General features: G+C 37.5%; 1 protein-coding gene across 3 annotated transcripts in view; it reads left to right on the forward strand.

Moving 5' to 3' along the window:
• LOC137102262 (A-kinase anchor protein 7) overlaps window positions 1–22359 on the forward strand; it is a 37427-nt gene that overhangs the window by 1356 nt on the left and 13712 nt on the right. For 2 of the 3 annotated variants that reach the window (XM_067481571.1, XM_067481572.1), the window contains exons 2-9: window positions 73–328; window positions 1041–1193; window positions 1410–1564; window positions 2451–2587; window positions 5244–5404; window positions 7432–7544; window positions 8475–8521; window positions 8951–9051. In XM_067481571.1, coding sequence (XP_067337672.1) covers window positions 73–328; window positions 1041–1193; window positions 1410–1564; window positions 2451–2587; window positions 5244–5404; window positions 7432–7544; window positions 8475–8521; window positions 8951–9051 — 1123 coding nt within the window. Of the gene's footprint in view, window positions 1–72; window positions 329–1040; window positions 1194–1409; window positions 1565–2450; window positions 2588–5243; window positions 5405–7431; window positions 7545–8474; window positions 8522–8950; window positions 9149–22359 lie in introns of all 3 variants that reach the window. The other variant, XR_010911215.1, reaches the window with a different exon arrangement.

Here is a 22359-nt window from a genome sequence, read left to right on the forward strand (position 1 = left end):
AATGCGATAATTCTGTCTTTAACTTTTCTCAGCTTTGGTGACACCAAATTATACACTTCTTCTCTGTTTCAGGCTTTAACACGGCTCTGTTGGTATCAAGTAATGAATCGCCATATGCAGCCAGCTAGTATCACCTGTGGCAAAGAGACAGTTATCGTTGCTTCCGATGAAGGCGAGGAAGACGAGGTTGGTGCTGATGAAGTTGTGTCTGGACAGAAGAGTGAGATGAAAGATGAGAAACTGAAGCAGACGGTGATGTCTCCAGGCCAGATGACTGCTGAAGCTCAGCAGGGGACTGCTGATGTCCAGCAGGGGGTTGCTGACACTAGTGAGTAGAAGTAACTGTCTGAAGTAATGACAGTGTTTTCCATATAGCACCTTTAGCCTGTTTTCACATAATTTAAAATTTTGCATACACAGTGGCACATGCTGCCTCTGTGTGATAAACAGTCGAAGCTAGTAATGACTTCATTCAAATGTCTTTATTATATTCTTATAAAAATCCAAAAAACATTGTATCCCATTTATTATCACATTTATCACATTTACTTGCCTCAAGTTATTCCTTGAATACAATTGCTTAAGTTCACAGAAAGTGGTTTGTTGTATTGCTGTACCTGATTTGAATTCGGGTGTACCTTAGTATTAATTATCCTTATAATAAAATATCACTTTTGAATATGCTCACGGAGATAAAGCAGCTTTTTTACACCTTTAATCCCACTTAATTGCACATGTAATTTCATACTATATCTGTATGCACTATATTTTATTACAGTAATAATTTGTAAAAGTCAAGTGAAAAATGTGAAAAAGTTATCAGATACAAAGCTTACTGCCTTTAGTTGTCTATGTTTGTGATAAAACCATCGGTAATAATATTGAGCAATTAATTAGTGTGTCGCTCAGATGGGGATTGATTGTGTTCTTGAACCATAATTCATATATCTAGTCACTGTATGCACATATACTCCTCCTGTGAGTTTTCCCACCCATGTTTTTCCCTATAAACTATATCTGTTTATTGTAATCTCTTATAGGGTTAAATGAGAAGAAGAAGAAAAAGAGAAAGACAAGAAGTGAAAAGAAGAAGTTGATGAAGAAAAAGCTCAAATCTGCTGATTCTTTGGAGAGCTTGATGTTAGAACTCCCATTTGCTCTGACCAGCCCCACCACATGGAAGGAGCTAGGATGTATGTGCATTCTTTATATAATTTCTACTTGTTTAAATTTTAAGTTAGAATTGTTTGTACTAGTAGGGAAATACAAGCTGACCAATCTGATTTAGTAACCAGCAATGTTGTGCTGCAATCTAGTGGCTGACAGAGTGGTCATCTAGCTGTATTGTTGACTTCTTGACTGTGATTTTATATTTCAATGTAAAACCCTATTTTGACAATCTTCTGTAGTTCCCAACCCAGAGTCAACACAGAAGAAAAGAAAAAGGAAGAGAGGAGACGTTGCCGGACGAGTGGAAAGTGAGGAGGATGGAGACAATAAGAAAAAAAAGAGAACAAGCCAGCGACCCAACTATTTTCTTTCAATCCCTATCACTAACACAGAGGTAAGGAATTATTTTTTTGTATGTGTATCAGTTTGACTTTTGCTTTATTTTAGAATTCCTTTGATAAAATCGCTGCATAATTATGTACACCCATTTTAGGATGCAAAGTCCAAAGAACCTATCCTGGTCGGCCTCGGTTAGAAAATAGGGAAAATTAGTTTTTTCTAAAGTGTAGAGACGAAATTTCCTTTCACACTCATGGTTTTAAATTATAGGCTGTACATATCTGCCAAATTAACAGGGAACTATATAAAAGCAGTTTGTACATGTGTCATGGAAAGAAGTTCCAGTTTAGAACATTGTTTTAATAAGGTTATCATTATTAACATGGGGTATTGCTATGGATGGGTGTTATGTGTGACACATCATGGATTTCTAGGTTGGTGTCTGCATGTTGTGGGAAAATATTGGGACTAATGTTCTGGGTTTAGGGTTTTTTTTTCTTTTTCCTTTTGGGCGTAAACATGCACTGATGTCTATGAACCTTTAAATATGGTAGGTTTATAGAAACCCCTTTTAAATTCTCTTTTTGTAAAGAGACTGTTCTCTCCAGACTAATGTTTAATTCAGTGTGATGAGTGAGCCTCATTTTATACAGTTTGAAGTAATAAGGAAAATGATTAATTTACCTTAATGCTAGACCAAAAAGTTAATGTAAATGGATATTAATTCAGTCATGGTCATCGTTTGTGGCTACCTCAGTTTTCACCTCTTTTTGATTGTTTCCCCTCATCTTATTACCTCAGCTCATAATTGTCAGGCTATTTCTTGGAGGGAGACAAGTGGTGGGAAAAGACGAGAAGGAATAAACAATTACTGTCTGTGCCCTTATTTACCTTATTATAACTCACCCCACTGATGATTGAAATAATTTGTCCAATGACAGATAAACTCAGGTGTGATTGAAGTCCAAGAGGCGGTGCTTCAGAAAGAGCCTCGATTGGCCAAAGCCATGATCCCGGTCCCAACTCTCCACATTACACTATTAGTCACTCATCTGGCCAATCAGGAGCAAGTAGATCTGTGAGTGTATGCACACACTAACATAAAAAGTAACAAACCCACCATACACAAACTACTCAGTCACAAGAAAAAGTCTTGGGACTGTTTTCCCTGGTTTTCTGCCTTTATTGTTCATAAAATGTGATGTGTGAACGAAATGTGAACGTCACAAATATCAAGATTCTAAAACGAGATGAGGTGTCTCTGTACTGAAATTATATTTATTTCTAGCAATTTAACAAAAACACGGAATTGAGAAAAATATATACATTCAGAATTCAACTATATGATGAGCTTGGAGGCTTTGATCCTTAATGCTGTTGAGTTGTGTTATGTTGAGTTTGTGTCTAACGCAATCCAATACTGTGGCTCTGCCTTGAGTTCTACTTTTACAGCGTTATAATTTCTCTATTTTTAAGTTGAAACTGTTAGAAAGGTGATAGTTCTTCTCTCTGTTTATTATTGAGGTCATAGTGGATAGTGGAGTCGTACTGGATTATCTTATCTTATGTAAGAGGTGGTTCTAATGTCTTGGCCACCCTATTTAAAATGAATGAGGGGGTTTAAACTTTAGTACCACCTCTTCTTATAACGCATTAGATAGAATTCATGGCATTAGATTGCACAGGTGTGCCTAATGAAGTGGCCAGTGAGTGAATGTTCAGGTATCTGAAGATTGAATAATGTCAACTGGACTTCTTTCTTCATGGTTAGAAACATGTTGCTAAGCTGCTTGGATGAGTAGCGAAACATTTCTAACCAAGAAGAAAGAAGTCCAGTTGCTCACTTATTTCTCAATTCAAGTGCCAGTAAAAAAAATAAATAATAAAATTCCAAGTCGCTGATGCGTCCAAACAATTTTTACAACAGCACAATTTTTTAGGTGCAGGTTGCAAATGTGACTTTAGTTATCTCCCTTTAATCCACTGCTTGTACAGAGTGAATACTTTTTAACTATATAAGCAATCTGTGGCACAGGCAGCTGTGTTTTATTAAAGCCTGTTTCTCCACCTATGTTCAGAGAGTAAACACACCAACAATACGTTTTATTTGTCCTGTCATCAATTTAAATGACGGAGTAAACGTAACCAAGATATAATCTGAGATGACTTTTTAAGCAGAAAATGGGAAATCTACAGTTTTGGTAATGAGAGGGGAAATACTCCTAGTTAGTTAATTGTGGATGTTTTTGTTCTCTTTGACAGATTAAAAACACGGGTGGTGAAATATACTTGGGCGGCCCGTGTATTTTGTATGTACTGCAACACTGCTTTATGGCGCAGACCCATTAAACATACAAAGTAAAAGTGAAAAAGTTAATGGCAACAGTGGTTTATCTGGTTCAACCACCTTTGGTAGCAATAGCTCTGGATAGACCCGCACAACATTCTGGAGGAATTTTAAGCCGTTCTTCTTTATAGAACTGTTTCATATCAGCAATATTCTTAGCTGCTTAACAATGGAAGAAGCTTTCTTAAGGTCATTTCACAACATCTCAATTGGTTTGTGGTCTGGGCTCTGACTTGGCCACTCCAAAAGGTGGATTTTGTATCTCCGTAGCCATTCTGTAGTACATCTACTTCAGTGTTTATTAGTACAATTCAAGGTTCAAATGTTTAAACAACAGAAATTCACAATTTCTTCCATTGTTTTAGTAAAAATAATAGCTGTATCACTATCTATCCACTTGCAGTTTCCATATATAAGCAGGTGAAAACTCAGCTTTTTAGTTGCACTTATGCACAGACAAGTGCTGTATATCATTTTTCTGCAGGAAATGTCATGAATACAGATAAAAAACTCCTTTCTCCTCCTCCTTTATCTTTCCCATTTCTTTGCCAAGACTTAACTGTGTTGTACTCAAATACAACAGCTATAATGCTAAAATATCTGCGTGCCACTCAAAAGTAGTCACGATTTATTTTATATTGTTCTATTTCTTCTCTGCTGTACTCAATCATAAGATCAGAGAGCTACACAGAGGTTGTTGCAGTAGTGAAAGTATAGGCAAAAGTTAGTGCTAGAAGACAGGGATGAAGTGTTCTGCAGTAACTAATTAATGGGGTGTCAGTGTATGTCCTATCTCTTGCTCTCAGCGCTTTCAGGAAAACTTGTGGACAAATTATAAATTTGTAGGTTTAGATTCCAGTGAAAAATCGATCGTTAAAGAGGCTACACTCAAATTTTTTAGACTTATTGTAGTTATTAATCAGATTTTGACCTCTATCAGAACTAAATGTTTCCCTTCCTCCATTACAGACTGTTGTAGTTTCTACTACTGAGCTCTAGCTGCACTTACTCTCCAACAGGTTTGCTATGGTAAAATGGATTTTAAGCCACACATTCCCAAAGAAACAAGTGCTAACAATGAGGGAAAATCCCAACTATTTCATGTTTTTAGTGCTGGTATGTAAACAGTGTGGAATTATAAATATTTCAGTTCAAACCTATAACATTTCATAAGGGAGTACTGAAAATGGCTGGGCCATGTTACGTGATGATACTACTGCGTAATCTACATCACGTAGTATATTGTGCCATTCATAATCACCAGATTCTGTTGTTATGTAATATGAGAGAGTGGGACACACAGAGAGAGAGAGGATTAAGCTGCCAACTGACGAGTGTGTAATTTAATGTGTGTGTTGTGTATGTTCGTGTGTATGTTTTCTTTTAGGGCGGCAACCGTGCTGGCTCAGATTGAGCCATCATTGGTTGAGCTGCTGGGCAGCCGGGATCTGATACTGCCCTTCTCAGGCATAAGTCACTTCAGGAAGGAGGTGGTGTTTGTTGGACTGGCCCCCGGACAACATAGACACACACTGGAGAGCCTGGCAGGTCAGTCACAAAGATTTAGCATTTTACTCTAATGTAGCCTTTAAGTCTGTCACGTTGATGTAGGTTGGCAATTTTGAATTACATTTGGTTTTACAAGTTATCTTTGTGCTGGATTTTGTAACAGGATAAATCCTATTGTTGAATATTACCATGATACAGTACATGTCTTTGTGTACATCTGGAGGGATGTCTAATCTTGGAGTCAGCTAAAAAGACTTGCAGCTGGTTAAAGGATTTATTCTCTTTCTTAAGGACACTTTAGTGCGATTGTTGCCTCCTGTAGGCCTTTAGAAGTGGGATGTCACAGATTAAACAACTTTAGGAGATTGATGAAAAAATTCTGGGAGTTCTTATTGTAAAGCTTACTTGGGAAAACTCACGTTCAGAGTGCCTCGTAATCCAAGATTTTTGTGCTGGAGCGACCTGGGGAACATTGGATCTGTGCATTTCCAGTTTGAGTTTCCTCTGCTTTAGTTGGGGACAGTCATCATCTTGCACGGAGTTGTTTTTGGTGAAGCCATTACCTCTTTTTTTTTTTTTTTTAATCAGTTGTAGTGCTGTAGATTTTGTAACGGTATTTGTGTGCTTTTCTTTGTCCCTTCCGTTTTTAACACACTTCGCCTGTGTGTGTACCTCTGATACTGTATGTTGGCATCTGAGCTCGGTCATTTGTCCCTTTGCATCTATTGCACTTGTGTGCAGAGGATTTTCATGTAGGTTTTTGTGTTGTGCCTTTGGCAACAACATTAAGCCGACAATTCTAAGAGGATTCTCGCTCCATTGCCCTTGTGATACCAACACACACATTTGCATAATACTGTAAATTTTCACTCCAAAATATTAAATAAATAGGAAATATTCAATGATTTCCAAAAGTAGACAGATGCATACAACAGAAAATTAGGGACTTTTAAGTGTATGTGATCATTAAGGTATTTTTTAATGGGTCTAGCCCTAGAAGAGTGGCTCTTATTTATAAATGTAGAACTATATTCCGCAGACATACAATATTGCAACAGTATGTTTGCGATTTGCTTTTGACTTCCCAGCTGCCTATACTGTGCATTAACTGCTCAGATCCAACCAAATTCTACATTTGGCATATTACTGATGGCCATGCTGAGGCAAATCCCACAAGGATTTCATCTCAGGACCTGATCTAACATGGGAACACAGTTCATTAATTGTTTAGGAAGAAAGAAGTATGAGGACTTATCCTTCCTATCCCACTCCTTTGTATATCTGCCTGTCTGTGAAAGGATCTTAGTTATGAGTTGACATTTTATGGAATTATACATTGGTGGTTAGGTCAGTTTTCAAACCAAACTCTAGTGGCTAATTTGCAGCCTTTAATTGAATGTACTTAAATGAAACTTGCTCTGCCTCTCAAGTTCTCATTTAATATTATTATTTGAACTTAAAGCAGTGAAAACATGGCAGCATTTCTGTATATTCTGTATGACTCACTGTTTTTTTTTTATATCTGACATGAAAAATGAAACACAAACAGGGAGAGTGTACATTGTTGTAGGAAAAATAAAAGTCATACTGTCTTGTCCTCTCATCTACTCTCTCCACCACTGTTATTGATTATATACTAACCTTTCCCTCCCTCTAGAGCTCTTCTTCTAAAAATACATCTGTGGTTTCCCTCTTTAACTCATCAGTTAGTGTGCCTGTCTTTGTCCATGTGCATCTGTCCTTGCAGGTTGCCTGTGTTTGTGTCTTTGTTGTGTGTGAGCAAAAAGCCTTTTTTCATCCCTGGACACAGATTCTCAGTTAAGTGGGTTTTCCATTACTGCTTTTCTCAAAATGCATAATTTGATAAGGGTAATTGTGAGGAAATAAAGATGTATGTGGATTATATTCACAACCTTGTGGGTTGAATCCTTCTCTTGTCCTCTGCCACATCCATCTTTTCTTTACATGTTAATGTTTTGCTATATGCTAACTTACAGCCTTGCTTTTTGGCCTTTTGATAAAATGGTTGCTTAACTATCAATGTTTGGGAAACTATTGTTTTGCAGAATTGTTGCGGAACCGTTTTGAGGAGCATGGTCTTCTTCAGGGAGACAATCGTGGGTTTGAACCCCATCTGACCATTATGAAGCTGTCCAGAGCATCAAAACTACGATCCCAGGTATGCACACAAATTATGGGTAGAGTTAGGTCATTAAAAAGTGAATATACTGCAGTGTGTAGAAATGCTAGTTATTTTTTATGAAATTTTATTCAAATAACAACCAACAACGTTCTTTAACTTTAATCTGTGCAAAGCCCATTTTAGTCTGTCCCTCCACTCTTGATTGTTGGTGGCACCTTGTGTATACACATATCTGGAAAAAACTTTTAGCTATAACATAGAAATGATTCTAACTTTAGTGAGAAGTTGCATTAACTATATTTTATGTTCACCAATTGCTGTAGTTACACAAAGTTGCACACCATTTTAGTTTTAACAGTAAATGTCAGAATAGCTTCACCTGCACCAATTGTGCCAAAAGTGATATATTTTCATTCTTTGCTGAAATATATTTATGCATAATCCATTTTTATGCTTTCATACTTGGACCAGATTTGTTTGCTTTGACACTACTGGTGAACAGCTGTGGTGTTGCTCCTCCATCCCCTACAATCCATTTTTATTTCCCTCACCTATAAGTGGCTGTAAATTGTGTTGCTCTATTTGCAGGAACATCCCACCTGCTCTGGTGTTTTAAAAAAAAATTGAGTGAGTTATTATGTTAGAGTGGGATAGGAAAAGCTAAGTGCTTGAAGGAAAGAGAAAATGATGGATGGGGTGTGGGGAATGGATATGAAATTGATAAGGATTTAAATAAAAGATGGGGTTAAAGGTGGAGAGCACAGGAAGATGAAAAGAGATGAGCATAGGTCAAGAGGGGAGGGACAGCGGAAGTAGAGCATCCATCTTTGTTCCCCTTTGACACCTGATGACGTCCTATTCCTTCTGACGCCTGCTGAGTGACGTTCCTATCTTCCCGTCTTTGTTGTATTTCTGTGTTTGTAATTAACACACTAACATTTCTTTCATCTTCACTGTTTCTTTCAGGGTATAAAGCGTGTGGACCCAGCTCTCTACTCCAACTATACAAACAAGTAGGTGCTTGTTTTTACGTATAGTAAAGTGTACGGGCAACAAGGTACTGACTGTTAAGTGCAGTGGAGCTTTTAATGGATGTGATGTTTTACTAGATGTAGCACATTGTACAGTAACAAGAAAGAACTGCTGCCCTTTTTGCACTTATCCAGTTCTTACTCTTAGCAGTGTGACTCACTTTAATTTAACATAATTCATGAGCCTGTGAATTTCTTTTAATGTTAAGTGTGATTTAGTTTAATTTGCACAATAGCATATAATGATAGTGTGAACAGTTTTTAGGATGGAAATGGACACTTTGGCCAAGATTAACCAGAGGTTGTCACTTTTAATTTAAGTGATCTTTGCCATCGCCTGGAGTTATCGGCACTTTCATCTTTCTCTACCATTTCTCATACTCACTATGATTCTCTTACTGCAACACTCAGGGTTTTTGGAGACCAGATGGTGGAGCGGGTGGATCTTTGTTCCATGTTGAAAAAGAAGCAACAAGATGGATATTACCACACTGAGACTTCACTGCATCTTGGTTAGTGCACACACAAACAGAGCCAAATTGTGTGTGTACAGGTTGTCTGGATGCAAGATGCAATATTCAACCACCAGAGGGAGCTTTCTACACACAGGTTATTGACTGAGAACATTTACCTGAAGCAGCTTATTTTAAGAGTAGCACATTGCCACATTTTCTATTTGTTTATTTTAGTTTTTAGTTTAGTTTGTCCTTCTCTGTACATGAAATGAGGTCTGTGTCTTTTTATGAATTTCAAAAAGCTTGTTAATGAGATTGATATAGCTGATATTCTAGTTGTTCTGTTGGTCAGATACTTTTTTTTTAGCAAAAATTAACTTAGACAAAGAAGGGGCTAATCAAACACCCTCGGGATACTCAAGCTCATTTTCGATTTACCATTTTACACGGTGCATGTATGCATGACCTCCGAAGTACATTTCCTGTAGTGTAGTATTGAAGCCTGGAGAAAGTGACTCACTATTTTTACAGATCCACATGGACCTTGTAGATTTAGTCTGATTGGCCGAAGTGCACACCCTCTTGTTTTACCCTGCAGTTTTTAAAATAATAGTGAAAGTGCTGATTCAATGGGGCTCCCTGCACTGTGGTTTCACAATGTGGCATCAATCAGATCAGCGTGATGTGGAATTAGTTGCTTTGTGATGGAACTGTGCAGCTCCATATAAACTCAAGATGGCACTGTTGACCACTGTGGTACAGGGATGGAGGCCTGTGCACAGGCAGTGTGTTTGTGTACTTTGTGTGTAACTAATGCTAGGGGCATGTAACAACATGTTACAGGTTAACAGAGATTTTAATCTCTGAAGGAAAACATTTTAGAGGATAGTTTTAAGAGTGCATTAGTTTGGTCTAGATAAATGATCTTGTCATAATCAGATTTTGCACAGTCATTCTTTGTTACACATTATGTCATTCAGTCCTGCAACAGTAAAAACAACACCCCACACACAGATTTGAAAAGACTGTCGTGAGCCAGTATCATCTGGCACTGATAATGGACTAATACGCAGTTCCTCCATTGTTGACAGTTGTGTGAAAGCCATGAAAAATGATTTGTTTGCAATGTCATTTAATTATTTAAACTGCTTTGTTATCATTGAAAAGGGCATGTAGCTTAAAAAAATCCTACAGTAGCTATACAATGTATTTACGTAGCTTTACGTTTTGGACATTTCATTAATTTTAAATGCAGAAACGTTTTATCCATCAATCTGCGCAAAGTGACTCATAGTGACAAAGTGAAAACATGTTTGTACACAAAATTTTTTGAATGTAGCAGAATCAAAGGAGAAAACAAGAACTAATTTTACATGTATCATTTTAAAATTTTATTTAGGAATATGTGTTATTGTACATGTCTTTTTGGATCATTGGTAGCTGCATGAATATGATAACACATTGTTTCCCATAAAGATAACTAATGCATACCTCCAAGTGCACATACAGTAGGTCCATGGAAATGTGCACATACAGTATGCAGTGCTGTATATAATGAGTCAACAGGGACTCCCCAACTCCCGCTGTCAATTAGCTTCACTAATTGCTTTGTGTACATTCTTGTGTGTGTTTTGAGCTGTCAACATGAGTGAAACTCTGGTGTCACAATGTTTTGTGGATCACCGGGCTGTCTTTGACAGACAAGAGATGACCGTGTGTGTGTGTGGGAGTAAGAGACAAAGCAGGAGGATGTTTACCTCACGCATCTCATCATCAAAAAGCTGGTGTTATTGTCAAGTGTTTTTCCCCCACATACGTACTTTAAATACAGTACATGAAAATTTAAACTGAACCCACTTCTCTAATATTGTTATGTAAGTGCCGTTAGAAGGTTGCTATCTGTAAGTGAAGTGTAGGAAAAAAGTTAAATAGTTAAGTTGAAATTTTGCATTGGTCGGATATGACCAGTAGCTTATGGTGGCTAATGTTTTCAACTTTAGATAAACATTAAAAGATATTTGTAAGTGACATTTTAGTGAGTTTGCTAACTTGGATAATTTTAACTACAGCTGTGCTGAAGTGTAACAGAGTCAGGGTAAGAAAAGACAGAAAACACATTAGCTCTGGCACATGCCAACCCCTTATGCCTCAATAAAATATTTTTAAACCTCAACATTACCTCAACTAATAACTACAACACATAGACAACATTTTTAGACAGATATTTGACAAAATGGTTGTGACTTGCAATCTTTTTAAGTTGACTTCCACAGCTTATAATAAGCATAAAAGGGAAACAACTGCAATGATGGTAGAAAACACATTCGTCAGTCGAAAGATGTACCGTTTGACAATGACCATCATCCACAGAGCTTTGAATGTCCGTAATTTGAAGGCAAAAACACATGATGAGGAGTATGTGGCATTGCTCTCTCTGTTGGACAGCAATTACTCAGCCAGCACACAGCGGCCTTATTGCTCAGTGTAGACACTGATACAGCAGGAAATAAAGGATTGAGTTCTCACCTAAAAATTCAACAGATTTTTCTAAAAGCAGGCAGTAGTAACAGGGGTCTTTATGGCGCGCTGGTAATTTTCATTGAGTTCTAATACCCAAAGCACTCATAAATTATTAATTAAAAATAACACCTTACATTTTTAGTGTGAGGCAGCATGGTGGTGGAAAGCTTAGCGATGATGCCTCACAGCTGGAAGGTCCCCAGTTAAATTTCCCCTCCTTGCTGTGGCCTTTCTGCATGTCTCCCAGTGCTTGCGTGGGTTTCATCTTGGTAGTCCATACTATTCCATCAGTCCAAACTCATACATGTTAGGTCAATTGGTAAATCAAAATTGCCCATTGCTATATGTGAGTGTGAATGTTCTGTCTATATATGTCTCTGTGTTGTCCCTGAGATAGACTGGAGACCTATACAGAAGGTGCATCACCTCTTGCTCATTGAAAACTGAGATAGGCTCCGGCACAGTAATAAATGGATAGATAGATTAGTTAGTGTATTTATTTTAGACCATGTGTGCTCAGAGAAAATAATTTCAAGTGTCTTTACACACCACTAAGCTTGATCCTGTTGCTGTAAATGATGATCCTGTAGAACTAAGGCTTGTCGACCTGGGTTTATCCTTTTCAACATTCCTGTTCTTCACAAGGAATCATTGAGGTTCAAACTGCTTTTTCTCTTGCACAGTGGACAGTTTATGTTTTTGTGCTAATCCCGTAATCCAAGGTTCAACATAATCCAAAACAGCCCCTAGATAAACACAACATTAATATGAACCTGAAATTAATAAAGTTAATGTCTTAGCATTATTAACTATTGCATTTATCAGGCATTAAATCAAACGATCATTCATCTAAAGTCACAGAGACATCAGATGGCGTCTGCTTTTATGTCATGAGTCAATTTTGTAACAACGTTGTCATTGTTGCTACATTAGTTAGTTTTTTATCTGTACTTTAACCCACGCCATGACCTTTCCCAAACCATAACCAGTGTGTGTATGTACCTGAATGTATTTTTAATGTCTTAATCTCTTACTGGACTGTAGATTTGGTGCAGTAAGTGACCACTGGATAATGAGAAACTTGCCTGAGGACAGTAGGTGGCTCTTTAGCGGCTAATTGCTACTCTGTTCAACAGCTGGTCCCTAATTGTGTCTCTTTGCTGTTTTGTGGTGAGCAGGTGATGCTTTGTGGGTTTTTAGAGCTTCTTCACTGAAATAAGTGTATACCTGCTATAACACATGACGGCATACTGGTAAGAGTGAACCCAAACAGTAAAGTTGAAGACCTGGCAGCTAAATAATGAGCTAAAACTCAATACAGAGCTGACTGGAGCTGCAGATCCAGTTGATGATTCTCTGTATGTGCATCCTGACAAGGGATCCTTACATATCGTCAAGTTTTCGCACTATTTGGTGTTATTTTAAAAGCATCACAACTTTCGAGTGCAGTAACTCAAAGACTGTGTTAGTCATATGTTCTCTCTGCTGCTTCCATGTCTTCCCCCCCTGCTTTATGCTAAAGACAAAAGAAAGTTAAATATTTAGTTTGCCTTCCGCTTGTGTTTAGACAGATGCGTGAAAGTTTAGAAATCAGAGCAGGGTTGATGAAAAGCACACAGTCTCTTGTGTTTCCACAGACTGCTATGTTGGAATGTGATCTTAATGTAAGCAAAAGAAAAGAGATGATTACAGAGTTTCGACAGAGATTGCAGCTACATATGTGATGATAAGTCTACTCGGTGCTTGTCATGTCAATTTAGAAGGATTTGTTGGGAATATCACAAGTAATGTTAGACTGCAAATTTGCCTTTCTCTTAAAAAACATTTTGCAGTAATTTAATACTTATAAAACCAAAGAAATTAGTGTATAATTTCCAAACCGAACACATATTTATTTTATACTTTAACAAATACTGAAACTTTTCCAGTTTGTATAAATTGGAGATAATACATTTACAGTCAACCTATAGATGTGCTGTAAATCCTGTCATGGCCTAATGCTGTTTACATTAAAAAACACTGACATTCACACCCACAGTTTCACATACTAAAACATATAGTATTCAAAGTCATAAATATATACATACATACAAATTCATAAACACAAATGCGCTGCACGGAAACATCATACACACATAGACAGATGAAAATGCTTTGTTGCTCTGACCTTTTGGTATTTTGCTGAGATAAGATCAGTCACTTCTGTACGAACTGTGCTGAGTGACTTTTTTCCCCATAAAACAAGTCTTTTGCAGTGCTCATTTTCCAGCCATGAGTGCCAGATGACGCAGGTTTTTAATTTGCATGTAAGTGGGCTAATTTCTCTCTGGAGAAATATTGAATCCGGAGATTGCAATTTTTGAAAGACAAACATTTATTATTAAAGAGCTGTTTAAGATTCAGGGATTACCCGTGCCTAAACACTGTTTAAAACAATAATATACACATTTTTTTACATGTGTGTATTTACAGAGCTTTAAAACAAGGATGGAGGAAATCAACATCAGTAATAGCAAAAAACAGTCATCATTACTTTTTTTTTTTTTCATTGCTTAGAGAGACACAGGAGGCATTTTTTTCCAGTTGATGGGAGAAACCTAAAACATGGAAAAGACTGAGTGCAAACACTGTAGGGGTGGTAGTGCATGTCTTCTTTCTTAAAAAACAAAACAAAACAGATTTGCCATTTCAATTTTACATCAATCTATGTCTACTTTCAGCAGCGAATAAAACATTGGGCACATCTAAACTATAAAAACAACAACCAGAAATTTATACTTGAGGACATTCCTCATGGAAAGATTAGCACATCACTACTGGTTCTGTTTATAATAATTAATTGTAATCGATTGACTATAAAATGCCTGATCCCTCTTCATTCGCCTCCCTCTTCTATGTAATTTATTAGGACAACAACTGAATGAGGCCTTTTGTAGTGGTGTATGCTGTATATCCATCTCAGACCACAGCAGCTTTGCCAATTTTTGTTTGGTGATAGCAGTTTGACTTTCTCAGGCTTAAGTGATTTAATAACCTGGAAAGCACCACAGGAAATAATTGGACATCTCAAGAAAGTGTTTTCAGTAGGATGGAAATATTAATAGGGATCCAGCCGCATTTGATTAAATGTGCATGTTAACAGTAAGAACTATCAGCAGCCGACCTGATGTAGGGTGTTGTGGCTGTGATGCATTTGCTTTGTAGTGTTTAGAATGTAATTGCAATCAAACCAGTCAACTCAGCCTTTGTGTTGCAAGCTGAGACTGTGGGAAAATGATTATGCTGCTAGCATCGCTTGTGCATATATTTAAAGCTGTAAATATTTTTGAATAATTTGAAATTGAAAGGAGCTCTATTATTTGTTTAATTTTAGTGCTTAAAAGCCCCATAACACTGCAAAAGTTATTAATGTAGAGCTACAATTGCAAGTTGTAGGAATTTAGCTACTTGTATTACTTGCATTAGAAGCTAAATCTATCAACCCCACTGTGCTCCCCACTGTGCTCAGCTCTCCCCTCTCTGCTCCAGTTCACTTCATCCAGCCCTATTAGTTGTTATGTAATTACAGTAAATTACAACACTACAAAGGTCTCAAGTAAAGCATAAATAATGTCAGACTGAAGCCTAAGGGAGAGGGCAGCAATTAAATTAAAGCATGTTGATTGACAAGCAGCTCCCACCCCTGATGTAGGCCTTTTCTGATTGCTTAGAAGGATAAGACTACACAATACCTTTACAAAATAAATTCTACACTGTTGCCAAACTGTTCTGTGACTGTAGGTCACAGACAACTGGTTCTTTATATAATTCTTTCTTTTAACAAATGACTACAATGTAACAAGCTGTACATACTGTAGCTTTAAATAAGGCTCGCAGTATTTGGGAACACTTCCAAGTCACATTGATGCTGTATCTTCTAACATTTCCCCAAAAGCATCCCCAGAGCCTTCAATACACACCAAGCTCTCTTAGTCCTTATCAAATATTGGCAAAGCAAAAACTGTTACAATATGCATAAATACAGTATCTAAGTTTGATGATCCAAAACTACATTCACTGCAGCAAAACAAAAAGCACCAGACAGCTTAGTGTTTGCAGTAGTGAATATTAAGATGGCAGAAGAAAAAGTGGAGTGTGATAAAGCAGTTGGGAGACCAAAGAACAGAAGGGAAAAAGACGTGAGCAACAACAGAGTGAATAAAGCAACAGTGACTTAGCATATAGAAAAAAAGAACGAAAAGTGAGGAGGGTAGTGGAAGAATAAGATTAAACATAAATGATAAATGAGTATGCAGGAGAAGAAAGGAGAAATCAAGGAGACGTGAATAGGTTTGTAGGAAAAGATTTAGGATATAGAACATTGTAGAATGCAGAATTAGTAATGGGAAAAGCAGAAAGGATGTCCAGACATCCAATGAAAGAAAATTGAGTCTGAGTGAATGTGACATTAAAGAGACTAGAGAATTGAAGTTTGATATTTAAGCGTGGGTTAAGGATGCCAAGGTGGGTCAAATGAAGGAGTCAGATGGCCCACTGACAAGAAAATTAGAGCAATAAGAGTCCAGTGCACATGAGAAACGCAGCTTTATATTAAGTTCACCAAATTTATTCAGCACAAATCATGTGGTTTTCAACATGTCCCTGTTCACAGGTCTGTATTTTATTGTATGGAAACATTTTATGTTGATATCACTGCAGTAACATTTTGGCTATTTGATGACTAAATCTTGATTCTGGAGATAAGGTTAGAATTATTTAGGGTTATTGTAACAGTTGGGGTTACAATAGGCAATAAGTTGCTGAAATACTATATACATAATATTGTATACATCAGCTGGCTGTGTGTTACATCCTGGATGAAATGCACAATTGATATAAATAACCTTTTTCTATGCAACATGGATTAAGTGTCCCACAATTTGCATGGTGAAAATTTCCGCCAAATGGCAGGCTTCTAGGCAACCGCACGAGACCACCACCGATCTATATAGAAAATGTGTTCTTTTGAAAACAGTTCTCCTCTGCTCAGAGTTGAACTGTTGACTAGATATGAAGGTTCAAAAAGCAAAGTAAGTGATGATGGGTGGATAGACAAGCATTAGGTTGATTTGTGTACATGTATAATGCTAAAATACATGGCCATGTATTGATATTAGTACTGTGCAAATATTAAATGTAGCAAATGAAGATGGCTGTTAGACATACAGATTACTGTGTGGCTACACATTTCTAAATGGTGTCACACCCATGCAATAAAATAAAAATATGTATAACGCTTACATTCCAGTCATGTCTGACGCAGTCTCAACATTATTCATAATATGCTTGTTTTTGTTTTTGCATTTCAGGGTGTGTGCAAAGCTTGCTGTTCTATTTGGGTGCATATAAGCATGTGTATATAAGTATTATAATCATATCACTAGACTGAAGGCCCTGTTATCTTCAGCACACACTTGTCTGTGTGTGTAACGTGTCTTGTGACCAATTACTAAGGCACCATGTGTTGTCCTTCAGCTAAACAAAGTCAACACTGTTGCAAGGTTTTCTTCATCCGTTCAGTCTCTGACTGCATTGTAAGGCTTCAATAAAAGTTTGTGTAAACAGGTTCTTAAATTGGTGTGCGACCTTTAATATTACAGCATGCAAACCTATGCTTGATTAACTAGTTTCTTCACTGTTTTATAGTTTGCATATACAGAAAATTTTAAATACAATTTTGATAAAATGTAGGTTATACTGAATATTACAGCTTATGCCTGGTTTTGACTAATAAGTTTGAATATAACAATAACCAGAGTTCCACCCGCCATTATAATCCACAAATCATTCAGATTGGTTCTGTCTTCACGGGCTTGATCGGTGGGCGTTCTTATACACATATGGGTACAGTATAACTGACACTCAACTGCTACAGGGCCTTGTCAGTGACAACACTTAAGCTCCACAAATAGCTGTCATCAAAGCTTCATGACGTGTGTGTGTGTGTGTGTGGCAGCTGTGAGCTGGATGATGCTGACAGGACTCCACTGTCTACTCACACAGCTGAGCTCAGTGTACAATGTACTACAGTGCATGTGGTTGGTGCACTTGTGTGTTTGCTTTGCTTGAAAATCCTGCTCGCGCTTCACACATGTTTGTGATCCTTCATTAACCCTGCGGCACATAGATGTTTTTAAGTAGACCCTCTGTGTCGGGTTGAGCTCATGCAGCTACATAAAAAATGCGCTTTACTGGAACTGGTTGAGATTTATTGTTTTACACAAGGACTCATCAGCAGAGCTGCTAAAGGGGCTGTCGAGGGGGCTTAAACTAAGGCCTACTGGATGAAAAGCAGTGTTTCTAATCACCTTGCTATCATTTCATGCAGGGCTACACACAGCAGGACAATTACAGCAATTAAGATGTTTTTTAATGATTGTTTTAAGATTTCCAAATGTATATTTCTTATTTGACTTCAATATTGTTTTTCTTGAAGCTGACATTTACTAATGTTAACTGAATTTGAGATCCATTCTAGCTTTTTGTGCTCGGTGTAATTTGTGGAATAATGGCTAATGCAACAGCAGGATAAAGTAAAGTTTATCCTTTTTTTGGTTTCCTCTGTCAGAATTGAGCTTTTAGTCAGCAAAGTGTGCTGCCAGACTACGAGCTCTGACTGTGAACACTCGTTTCAGTCAGTTCATAAAAGTGAGAGTGCTAGCAAGTCGGCCTTTTTAGGTACTACAACATACATTACATCTAATTTGCTCAGCTACTGTAATTATGCAACTGTTCAGGTGATACTGCAAAACATTGCATTGAAAGTAAGGACTGAGGCATGGTAATACATATTTATGATGCTTGTATCGACTGATGTATGGCTGTAAGCAAATGACGGAGTCATTTGCTGTGTGCTCACTCATAGTGGGTCATAATAATGCTATTCCAGTGTTTGTTTCATGATGGTGTGATACTCTGCATACCCAACACAAACAAGGATTAACAAGTGGGTGATGTCTCATGAATAAAGCAATATCAAGGCAACAGAAAAAAGTTCTGGAGCAGGTCGGATTCTGCTCTTTGGCAGGAGAAATTCTACTTTATTGAGGTTGAAGCCAGGGCAACATTTAGCTATTATGGACTCAACAGCAAAGAAATTAGGCTGTGACAAAGAATGATTGTCAGTAAGTCGATAATATTTAAGAAAAATGGGAACTGCAATCAAGTAATTTAATAATGCAGTTACAGTGATATAAAGAAAGAAAAACAATGAAGAATGATATTGAAAAAGCAAGCAAAACAGGCAAATATGTCTTTAGCTCATGAATGACTTATTATGGATTGGTGTTAATTATTTCAACCGTAACAAAACATCAGATATATAAAAGTCCTTAGTATGTTGTGTTACTTTTACACTTGACAGCACTAATAAAGCACCGTCACTTGGGTAGAACTGTTACTCATGAAGCACAAGATCATTGAAGGCAGGTCTATAAAGAAATAGGGGTCTGAGCAGGATTAGCACAATCGCTTCAGTATGTAAATCCATTGTCATCCAATCCAATCCATCCAACTGTCCATCATTTAGAATTGTATATTGTGAATAACGGTATTGTAGGAGATATTGTTCAATTAGAAAGCTGCTGATAATCTTTTCAAGTGTCTTCATATTCCCCTGAACCCTACATAGGGATGTCTCATAGCTCGTCATCTCCTTAACCGTAATCCCTTCCTAACCTTGAAATCGACCTGTTTTTAACAATGATTTTTAATAGCTTTTTCTAGGCTTAGGGGATTTTGTCCTCCTAAAAACACTATTATGGCTCTCATAAATAACAGATACATGCTGTAGCAGCCTGCAGCTGGCGGCTACTCAACAACTATTATTCAAGCTACAGTGACAAGGAGAGGTGGAGCCTGTAGCCCCCTTCCCCCTGCACACACACGCGCACACAGACACACACACAAACAGTATTGTCTGGTGTCTCCTCAAATAAAGGGGTCCCTTTGCCTCGTCCACAGCTCTTAAGCATACTCACTGTGTCTTTCTTCATTGTATGCATACTCAGGCTTGTTCACACAATACACTCCTACTCCTCTGTCCCTATTTAGTCACACACACACACACATCCTCTATATTCCCTACTTGAACACCAAAAATTACTCTTTATGGTTTTTTGGTGTTTTCTACTCAGTCCAGCTCTTCCATTCTCTCTCCTTCTCCCTCCCTCTCCTGCTCTCCCTCTCTCCGTCTTTCTCTCTCTTGCTGATACACACACGCACACACCCCTCCTCCCTGTGTCAGTGCAAAGTAGAGCGAGAGCAAGGAGCTCGTTCATTTATTTTTTTTTTTTTCAACGTCTGCTGCCTTGCTCTGTCTTCTTCTGGCTGCACGGAGGGGAAGGGAGAGATTTTTGCCATTGCCTCCATCCTCACCGGGTGCGTCTCTCCTTCGAGGGGAACAAGACAGACAGGGCGACACAGAAGGGAGAAGACAGGGAGATAAAGAGTGGGAGAGACAAAGCAAAAAGCAGGACTTTCACTCAATCTGTCTGTCTTAGAACAAGGGGGGAAAAAGAGGGGTAACTGCGGGGAAAGGGGGACCGGAGGAAAGGGAAGGAGGCGCCATGGGTCAACTGTGCTGCTTCCCTTTCTCCCAAGCTGAGGAGAAAATCAGTAAGTGTCTCCTGCTCCGTGCGTGGGCGTGTGTGGTAGGGAGGAAAAAAATTGGATTCATATACCCATTTGTAGTGTTTTTGGAATGATTGTCTGCATGTGGTGTGGAAATATAATGTAGACTATGTCCCTCAATTTGTGTGAGGTGTCCGTGTGTCTTTGCACAGCCAGATCTATGACCTACAGTTAGACTGTGTGTGTAAGAGAGTTTGACCATGCAATTCTATTTCTAGTTATGTGCAGTGTAGTACTGTATATCTGAATGTGTGTCTAGATTATTGCCATATTCCATGTGTGTGTGATTAATCCTTTACTGCTTAATGACTCTGCCAAGCCTGTAATTTATGACCAACAATATACAATACATGAGAGCTACCAAGTCTTCTTACAGTCTCTCTCATGGAAAATGTGAGGACTAAACTTTGCTTGCACCTATACTTTGCAGTTAACTGTTCATTATTGCATTTTCTTGTAAAGAAACCAAAGTTACAATATTTTGCACTCAGCATTTTCTACCATAATTCTCCAAGGTCTAATGAAGAATATTGAACAAAATGCATCCAACTCTGCAATCTTTATATCCGTATTACCTAGCTTTCAGTTTTCCTATGCACTTCCTTGGTTGGCAAATTGCTATGTTTTATTGCAGAGTTCATAGAGTAGCTAGACGTTGACGGCTAATTGTGAATTGTATCCTTGTGTGCAAGATACAAACCAAACAGGGATTTACTTCTAAAAACATATCTCTGTAGCACTACTAGTGGCCAAAAACTTCCATGATACTTGTGCATCATAAATCTGTCATCTTTAAAATAAAATGATTAACAGAGTACTGAACAAGGGGAACTTTCTGTTCCAGTTTTGTGCATTTTGGAGCATTTTGAGTGTCCCTGCACATTCTCCTTCACTGATAATCAATTACCATACAGGTGTGTTTAAAGGTTAAACTGCTGGACACAATGTGTCTCCTACTTCAATAACTGTAATTTCTCAGTGTGTATGTGTGCTAGTAACACAATATCACAAAATCTCGCTCTTTAAGTACCATATATGTGTCCAACTGAGAATAAAGATCAGCACAGAGAAAGAAAATGCCTGTGAAAAATAACCTTCTAGTGTCAAACTCTACTCATAGATCGTTCTAGACAGTGTGTGGTTATTCCATTTTCCTCTGTACATGTGGCACAGATTAACCAGATATCTCCAGATCGCTACAATCACAACGTTTTCTGGATGAGTGTTGAGCATTGATGCTATCTAACACGTTGTTGGACAACATCAGTGGTCAGTCAAAAGTAAATTCAAATAGATAAGTAAAGTACAGAAAGGCACAAATTTTCCACTAGATGACTTTGATATCGAGTGGAAACCTGCTGTTCTGCTTTAGCTCATATGAACTTTGAAGATAATTACTGATGCCGCTTGTGGTTTGATTACAGCTTTAAGCAGTCCTTTCTCTCTCTGAAGCAGCTGTAGAGTTGGTTCATTTAGGTTTTGGTAAAATGGACAACTGAGTTTTGATGCCACCACGCTACATCATTCTATTTAATATGCTCTATTGTTACTCACTTAATACTTAATTATCCTAAAAATAAATAAATAAATATAAATATAAATATAAATATAAATATATATATATATATATATATATATATATATATATATATATATATATATATATATATATATATATATATATATATATATATTGCAACAAATGCGAATGCAAGATCTCCATTATCTTAAAGTGAACTCACATGCTGTTTTAGACAGTGTGATATAGATTAGCTTTTGTAGGTTCAGTAAATAGAGCTGTTCAGTGCTTTCCTTGTAGTGTCTGCGAGAATCAGTATTATCTGTTTCTTTTCACTGTTGTACTAAAAGAAAGAATTGATCTTATTTTCCTCTACTTATTGAAAATCTGCTTTTCTAAATACACAGGTAAATTGCACATGAGTATAGTATACTATTTGTTCTTGTTCAGTTATTTTGTTGGTAAAGTTAGAAAAATAATCTGTGGATAGACACTGCTGCTAACAAGCTGATTAATGATTAAACAGTGTTACAAAGCAATATAATTACCCAATGCTCTGTGTGTGTGTGTTGTATATAAGATTTCGATCATGCTGACCATCCTGTAGTAAACGTAGACTTTGACACTAGCTGCAATGGCAATACTGAAAATAGTTG

Source organism: Channa argus, chromosome 17, assembly GCF_033026475.1.
Source record: "Channa argus isolate prfri chromosome 17, Channa argus male v1.0, whole genome shotgun sequence".
In the NCBI taxonomy this organism is placed as follows: Eukaryota; Metazoa; Chordata; class Actinopteri; order Anabantiformes; family Channidae; genus Channa; species Channa argus.